Source organism: Austrofundulus limnaeus, unplaced genomic scaffold, assembly GCF_001266775.1.
Source record: "Austrofundulus limnaeus strain Quisiro unplaced genomic scaffold, Austrofundulus_limnaeus-1.0 Scaffold36, whole genome shotgun sequence".
In the NCBI taxonomy this organism is placed as follows: domain Eukaryota; kingdom Metazoa; phylum Chordata; class Actinopteri; order Cyprinodontiformes; family Rivulidae; genus Austrofundulus; species Austrofundulus limnaeus.
In genome coordinates, this window is record NW_013952438.1 from 688,674 (window position 1) to 697,733 (window position 9,060).

Below are 9,060 nucleotides of genomic sequence, written 5' to 3' on the forward strand. Positions count from 1 at the left end.
GTATCAATTTTAGGTAACAAAATAAAAGTAAAAGTAACAATTTTAAAAAAATACTTGGTGAAATTACAAATCCTCAAAAAAATTACTTAAGTACTGTAGCTAAGTAAATGTAAACCTCTGGTTATTGCCCACCAACAAAGGCAAATGTTGTAAAATTTCCCTGCATGTGTCTGTGTGTAGCATTAGCAGAACATTTCATAAACCCCTGGGCAGATTTTTAGTTAACTTTCAGAAATGAATAGAAGAAATGATCAACTTTTAGAGTCAGTGAAAACTGGTTGCCACAATTCAGTCAGACTGACTGATACTGAGCTAATTTTGATGTTGTTGTAACTGAGAGTCATCCTCAACTCTTAGTTCAAGCAATAAAAAATCTAATTAAAATACATGAAATCTGAGTTAGAACTCTGTTTCTTCTCAACGTAAGATGGTGTTGGTTTCAAACTCTAGCATGAAACGCAGCAAGTAAAACACATTCCTTCAATGCTTTTGTTTGTTTCTCTGAAAAACAGCTTTCATATCTAATTATCTGTATGAGTGATAATTTTATTGTTGGTGCTGAATACTTTTACCATCATTTAAACCAGCCTCGGTTGGTAAATGTACTGAAAATACAGATAACATGGAGAATATCCGTGATAGCGTCTCCTGTTTTGTTATTTTCAGGTGGAGGGAGCAGCTTATACTGGTTCATTTGTATGGAAATCTCAGAGTATTGGTATGTGGAACCGTGGTAGAGGAGAGAACATGTTGGACAGCGGAGCCCCCTTCTACGATACCTATGAGACTTTAGATGGACAGTACATGGCTGTGGGCGCCATTGAACCACAGTTCTACAAACAGCTGCTTAAAGGTTTGTAGCCTGTTCGGTACTTAAAATCACAACTATTGTCTTGGTTTTCAAAGAGAGACTTACACTGTAATATTTTAAAGTGGTCTTGATTGCTGTTTCTTTGGACTTGCTGAAGGTTTTTAAAAGTTTTATTTTATTATTTAATTTAATTTTTTATCTTCAGATGATTTTTTTTACTACTTAACCATGGCAGTCTTTTGTTTGAAGTGTGATTAAATAAATAAAGGAAGTGGATAAAATGACGAACAAAAGAACTGTGAAGCCTTGAAAAACTGTTGACAGCAGAGGAAGAGATTCTTGAAGCCATATCTTGAAGAAACAGGTAAAACTGCAGCAAAGACCTGACGCATGAGCTGAGAGATGAATCATTCAGTTAACCGCCTTTTACAGTGGTTCCCAAATGGTTCAACTTTTGGCCCTCACAAAAATAGCATCTGACATTTGTAACTCCATCTATCTATAGGTAAAGTTTAAAAGCATTGATGGTAAGCAATGCTTGTTACTTATGCTATTTTGTTTGTATTTATGACTACTGTTTTTCTCTCTTATAACAGATATGATAAAAATGAGTATAAGCAGTAATTAAAAATATATATAATTTGAGATCTATTAATCCTAAGTTCCTCAAATGTTTTCTACAGTCCTGTAGGGTCTCAATTCCAATGTTGGGAACTATTGATCAACGTTGTTACGTTTTTTTTAGCTAATTGCTCTTTAAGAATTATCTTATATGTTCTAAAATACTATTGTTCTTTTTGTGAAACTCTCTTCTTGGCAGTAGATTTAATGAAAAAAATGGAAACAAATTGTGTTTTTGTGACAGGCCGCTAGTTACAAAATGCTAAAAGCTCAAATTTAAAATGGATACTTAACCATAACAGCATTGGTTTTTTTCACTTGAGTTCAGGGAATGTTTATGGATTAAATGATTCACAGGCTAGAGTTAAGTGGCTCAACAAGCAGAAAAACAAAAATCTTCTGAAATTAGAACTGGACTGTTGGCCGAGAAATTAGCAAATGCAAATCACAGAACCACGCATTCAAACACTCGCACTAAAGGGCAATTTCGAAACACCAGTTGACTTAACGCGCCTGTTTTGAGGCTGTGCTGAAGAACCAGAGAAAGCCCACGCAGGCACAGGAGGAGCATCCAAACTTCACACTCAAAGGTCCAAACAGAGTTTAAAATCTACAACCTTCTTACTGTGAGGCAAATTTTGACCTATATCCCTGAACACACTACAGAGTTTCTCTTCACTGGCACAAAATTTAGTTTGTTTTGACAGTTTCTTCACTATTTTTAACTCTAGTTTTTCTCTCCCTTCAGGTTAAGAGTTTTGATGTCCTCCTCAAAAGCACTCTTATTTCAAGCACACATACACACACAAAAAGATTCAGTCTGCATATTTCCATCTCTGTCACATCATCTGCCTCTGCTCACCCCTCACACCAAACAATACAGCTGTTCTGCCCCATACATTCACATCTGGACTACTGTAACACCCTTCTCTTTGGTTGTTTCGTGATAGTTGGTTCAGATCTTTGCTGCATGCATTATAACTAGAAACCCCCTCATTAGCAGCCTCTGTGGTGACCTCTTAAATTTTGCACTGATTATAAAATTCTGCTTGTCATATTTTAGGCCCTTCATAGTCTCTCTCTTCAGTAACTCTCTGATCCTTTTCACATCACCGCACCCACCTGTACACTTAGGGCTTTATTTTTCATTAATCTTTCTGCTCCTCGTGTCCATCTGATCAAGATGAGGGCTCGAGCATTCAGCCGCTTCCCTCATCTTGAATTTCTCCTGACACCCAAAACTTAATTTTTTTCTTCTTCTTTTTCCCAGTTCTGCCTGAAAACACACCTAGTCTACTTTTATTGGCTTGATTTAATATATTTCTTTATCTCTGAATGCTTTGTTTTTGTTATAGTACTTTAATTTTATATTTCTCCTTAATGTGTCTGGGGTATTTTCAAAGACACCTGTTATGTTGTTGTTATTAATAATAATAATATTATTATTATTATTATGGACAACTCAGTAAAAAGTTGCAGAAGACCAATATGCTTTGTGAAACATAAGGTTTTTTCGTAATCACCTAACTATTTCTACTAAAACAAAAAAATTCTTTAGTGATCTCTACTTTCAGATTTCTTTTTCCACATTTCTGCGTTTTACATCATTTTCCAAATTATTTATGTTTTCTTCTTCCTTTTTTGTTCTCCCCTCCCAGGCTTAGAGCTGGACGCTGGAGAGTTGCCTCCTCAGTTGAGCGTCAGTGATTGGCCAAAGCTGAGACGGATCTTCACAGAGCGCTTCGCCTCAAAGACCCAGGCGGACTGGTCAAGGATTTTTGATGGGACCGATGCCTGCGTCACACCTGTGTTGTCTTTCGACCAGGTGAGCTCACACCCTCACAACCAGGAGAGATGCTCTTTCATGAAGAGCTCCAGCGGAGAAGAGTTCCCCCGGCCGGCTCCGGTTCTGTCTCGGACTCCCGCCGAGCCTTGCCTCACTTCCGATCCTGTTGTCGGCGAACACACCATCGAGGTCCTGCAGGAATACGGCTTTACTTCAGCAGACATAGACAAGATGATATCGAGCAAAGTTGTAGAGTGTAATGCTGCCAAGGCCAATCTATAAAAAAATGAAATACATCAATGTGAATGAGGGACAAACTTCACTAAATTACGGATAAATGCAGTGCCTGTTTTAGTTATTTCATGAAATTAACTTTCTAGTAATTTGTTTTTATTACAAGAATCTAAGGAAAGTAGAAAGTGTTTCTTTTTTTTTCTCTTGAAATAGAAAGTCGTATTGAAAAACATCAAATTCTTCTTCATCTGATACATTTATATCCATTCTGTTGGAAAACACTTCTACTTCTTTATGACGCATAAAAACATAATTCAGCCATGTTTTATTGCCTTCTCTGCCTTCTGTGTTACTGTGGAAGACGTTTAATACCACCTGGCTACTCTTTAATTCACACTAACCTAATGGCTACTAAATTATGAAAACATGCGAAAAGAGACTTGTGAATACAAGCTGAAAGATCATCTAGCATCACAAACACAAGTAAACTGACTCATTGTTGAGTCTTATCGCTTGTCGTCTTGATGCCTCAAGGATCTTGGTATTACCTTGGCAGTTTTATTGTCGTTTGAATAACCAATCAGCAACATGTTAGACATGAAAACTTAAATTGAATAATTTAAAAATATGCAAAGAATGTGGTTTTTCAGTGCTTTTGTATGGAGTTTCAGTCGAAATCAACAGACCTGCAGCAGCACACTTTGTAGATTCATAAACTAAAGTTTTAAAATCATCTAAACATCTGCTTTTTGTAAAATAAATAAATAAATATCCAAGAGTTGGTTAATTGTTAATAAAGTTATTTGTTCATATTTTTTTTCTGAGTTATTTTTTCTCCAAATGATATAAACTGGATAAATTCAGTAGATTTTGCTTTAAACTAACTTTAGGCAGTATGAAGATACTGTGGTGTACATCGTTATTAAAATATGGTGTTTGTATTTAAGAACTAGAAGCACTCGGAGAGTGCAAACCTCTGCCAAGACCAATTTCCCCCATCCTGTAATAGAGTTACAAAGAGGCACACCAATACTACAGTGCCACCTGCTGGACACTTTGAAACTTATGCCCTGTGAAAGCATCACAGCTTTGCCGAGGTCAGAGTGTTAAAAGAAAAATAATTCCTCTATCCACATCATGATCCGGAACATCACCAAAATTTAACGGTGCGTTCCTTGGCCCAGTATCCATATTTGTTAAAAATTTCATGACGATCCGTCCACAAGTTTTTGAGTAATGTTGTCCACAGACAGAACGGCAGACAGACAGACATACGCGACCGAAAACATTACCTCGCCCTTGGCAGAGGTAATTATGGCGATATTAATCACATGTGGTGATGCCATATTTCCACAAGGCCACAATGAAAACTTGCCTATAAACATTCTAGATTCCCCATAACGTTACTGATGCTTGTTCTGACCGCCTCGGTCCTTTTTAAAAACAAATTGGGGAGGGGGGTAGTACTGACTAACAGCTTCGAGGACCACTCTGCTGTGGATTTCAAGTCGAACCCCCATAGCTTGACTCCTTTCGCATTTAAACTTTTGGGTTTGTAATTTTTTTTATTTGGGACTTGTGAGTTTCTTGCTGCAGAGGAGGAAGTAAATACAAACTTTATCGGCAAAAAGACTGTTTGAAAGTATGCAGCAGGGCAGATACAACCGAGTCAGATTATTCTGAAACTTGAAACACTAAAAATGACGAAGGCTACCTTGATGTATCTGTGTCACATATGAAAAGCCATTCTGCGACTCATGCTGCTCTCATCAGCAGATTGAGTGACAGCAACACGTCTGAGCAGTTGTCTCTTGATCCCGCACTGATTAATATTCTCTGAAAGCATGAGCGCAGTAACAGAACGACTCAGTCTGTGATTTCTGAACTGCCAGAGTCAACACATTATGGGCTGTTTGGCCATTTAGCAGTACTGTCTTCTGAAAGAGCCTTCTACGGAGTCATAAAAGAGCAGTGAATGTTGCATTTCGGATCATCATGTAAATGCTCAAAAAAAAAATCACATTTGTCCAACAACTAACTGCACTTTCTGGCTTTAAAATGTCAATTTCTAAACATGTAAATGCTCACAAGCTTTTTTATTCTCCATTAATTATTAGTTACTCAACACACCACAGAGTGAGGTAATATAATACCTCGCTCTGTGGTGTATTCAGTAATAATATGTTGTATAATATACGTGGTGTGCTAAAAAAAGACTATTCACATGGAATGGAAAATTAATTTTGCTCATTATAACCAAAGTGATTTAGATTTGAAGATTTTATGATCCCAGTAGAGCCGTGTTCATCAAGTGTTTGAACTTTTTGTGGATCTAAATATTTTTACTTTATTCACTCATTGTAATTTTCACCATCAGTAGTTTTCTTCTTTTCATTGGTTTTGACTGATGACTATTTTAACTGACTATTTCTCTAGCTCTGAGTATTAATGAGCTGCTAATCGATTTTTCATATTTTCTATGATGTAAGACCAGGAACTTGAAATTGTCAAAATAAAATCAACAAATTTGTAAATGTAGCTCTGTTTGAAGGTTGATAACACAGCCATCACCTTTGGCTTCACCTAAATCAGGTAAATGTATTTTAGTTTTGTTTTATAGCAAAAGCGAAATACTCCAGTTAATACAATATTTCACATCATGTTAGTGGCCACTTTAAAAGATAAAAATGAAACAACTTCTATTTATGTTTTTTTTTCTGATGAAAAGCAAAACAACATTGGTAACGAGAAGAAAAACATTAAAGAGAAGAGTAAGAGTAATAATTCACAGAAAGAAATGCTAAACAACATGGTTAAGTGTCCTCAGTATAACTTTTGTGCTTTTCAAGCTGAGATGTTCAGTGTTGGAGCCTTGCTCAGGTCAGCCACAACAATACAACCACTAAAAAATAAAGTAAACAACGCCAATTGCCTTGTTATGGTAGCAGTAATTTGAAAAAGTAAAAAAAAAGTACTCTAAGATTTGTGTTACTTTGACAAAATTGCATCTTGACATAAGGGTTTTAGAATATCTTTGGGATATTCGAGGCTTCTCCAGCAGCCTTCGCTTACTAAACCTGGTCCAAACAAGACAGACTGATGATCCAACGTCAGCGGAAAAACGATTGTGTTTTCTGATGTAATCAAAGAAGTGTTGTAGCTGAAATTGGTGACAAAGCTTATGCTGGTTTCTTCAGAAAGGTGTCAACAAACATTGAATCACTTTGGTTGTGGACAGGGCTGATAGGATCTCACACTCTAAGCTTCACAACTGGACCACAGAGCAACAGATAAAGGTGGTCTGGTCTGATGAACAGCCAATTGTGTGGCTCTTGCATATCTTATCATCTGCCTACACATGAGGGCTGACTACTCTTCTACAAAATGGATATTTTCTGCTATCATTTGGCCTCTAATAGCACAGTTATGGACTTTAACAGATTAAAAAAATAGCTGAGAAATGGTTTTAGTTACAAAGTAAAGTGTTTTAGGTGCTAGCTTGGCTTGCAAGTTGTCCAGATCTCCATTTGGTCAGGTATCTGGGAGATCCAGTATCAATGGTAGATCGTTGAGTACCAAGTTGGACGAACTCCAAGCTCAAACAACAAGAACCCAGCCAGAGTATTGAGAATGCAGTATTATGTGTTTCACTGAGACATGCAGCAGGATTTTATCCCTGACTCCAGCGTCTCCCTGCCAGGCTTTCTGACCATACGATGGAGAACCCTGAGAAGCCTCTTCATCAGACTGTCTTCAGTCAAGTCTTCATCAGATCCATTGTAAGACGGACCGGAGATCCTTCCTGCCCACAGCCATCAGTATCTGTAATAACTTTTTAACCAGGATAATATGAGTTACAACAACACTGAATTTCCCTTTTGGATTAACAAAGTATTATTGAATTGAATTGATTTGAATCTGAATGTATCATTCATCCTCTCGTTGCTGCATCTGAGCACTGCTAACAAACAATAACTGAGCTCTAAGTTGTATTTTGTGCATAGAAACAGTTGTTATAGTTGCTTACATTTTCCAACAGGGAATTCCCACTGGAAGGGGCATTCCAGTTCAAATTTACGACTTTCAAGTGGGAAATTACGACTTCCAGTACAACTAGGTTGCATCAAAAGTGCAGCAAAATGGAGTTTTTACGCAGCAAATTTCTACTTGGGATGCCATCATTTCCCAGGTAAAATAATCAAAGTGCATTATGGGAAATGTAATTTAAGGTAATTTCTGGCTTTAAAGAACCATACACTTATTTTAAAACATTATTACATCTTTGAAGCTCTTGCAGACCACATAAAATGCTGTGGCAGGCCACATTTGACCCGTGGGCCATGCGTTTGACATATGTGGCTTAAATTAATGTGTGTTTGTGTCTGATACAACAGCAGACTTTCAAAGGTTTAATAGAGTTATAAAGATCATCTCATGGCCAATGTGTGTATTTTTTGCAGCTTCTGCAACAGAAAGGATTTTCTTCTATCATCATCTAAAGTCTTCTTAATTGTATTTTTGTTACATGCTTTCACAGGTCCATTTAAAGATTCAGAGAAGCAATTTGCTTTGGTAAGACTTGAGAGAAAAGTCTCTGAGCTCACCCATGTAGTGTACTATAATTTCCATTTTATAATCCTTTCTAAATAAATATGATGGCAAAAAAATGCTACTTTTTAATTTTTTTATTACTTGGTGTCATCAGCTGCATGTTTTGCTCATTTGAACTAGATTTTTGAATAGACGAGAATTGCTGCCCATCCCTATTACAGGCTGAGTTCTGAAATATGGAAACGTTTATAAGGTCAGTTCATCAAAACTTTATACAGAAAAATAAAAACTAAAAATGTTCAGCGAAGTCATAACGTCAGAAACCTAGCTTTTCTTATTTTCTACAAGAATTTGATACATCTGTTACTCAGATGTACCAAAGTAAGCTGAATGTGTGTTGCTGAAATCAGAGGAAATGGAATCTCAGGAAAAGTGAGCGGAAGCATTTCTTTTCTGAGACAGTGTGACCATTATAGCAAGTTTCTACTGAAGAGAAAAAGGGTGCTATTTTCTGCATGAGAAGATTAATTTCCAGCCCCTCAGGGGACACACGTGTGTCAATTTCCCAACCTGATCATGGGCTATCTTCTTGTCACTAAGCAACCTGTGGATGCAACGCTACACAACAGCAGCCTTCTCACTTCATATTGAGAAAACACACAATTTGCCCTTTCCCTGTCTTACTGAGCTACACGGCCTGGTATTTTGCACTTCTCAACCATCTGTCTTCCACTGTTATTACAGAATGTCTTTACTGCACTACAGGACTTTAAAGCACACAGGTATGTGAGGAATGTTGTGATTCCAGACATCTGACTTTCACCACGTGAGGCCAAACACAGAACCGCTGACCACGAAGCCATGAGATCAACTTCAAATAGAGTTCAGTTTAAAAGAAAGAGCAAATGTTTCAGATCTGCTTTCCTAAAGAATAACAAAATTAGTTGAATTACATGATGTAAACATGAGGGGAAAAATCAATTCACCTATTTTAGTCAAGTTACTTTTTTAATTCGTTTTATCACCGGAGAGTTTCCAGCAGTGGCTGCATGCTCAG

The 9,060-nt window shown here is 37.1% G+C and overlaps 1 protein-coding gene across 1 annotated transcript; it reads left to right on the forward strand.

Annotated features, from left to right (window-relative positions):
* Positions 1-666: 666 nt before the first annotated feature.
* On the forward strand, positions 667-4,228 carry amacr (alpha-methylacyl-CoA racemase; the record flags this gene model as incomplete). Its single annotated transcript, XM_014006491.1, is given in 2 exon segments — positions 667-853; positions 3,091-4,228. Coding segments are annotated over 2 exon segments (597 nt in total), but the record flags the coding sequence as incomplete, so codon positions are not given.
* Between the last annotated feature and the right edge of the window lie 4,832 nt (positions 4,229-9,060).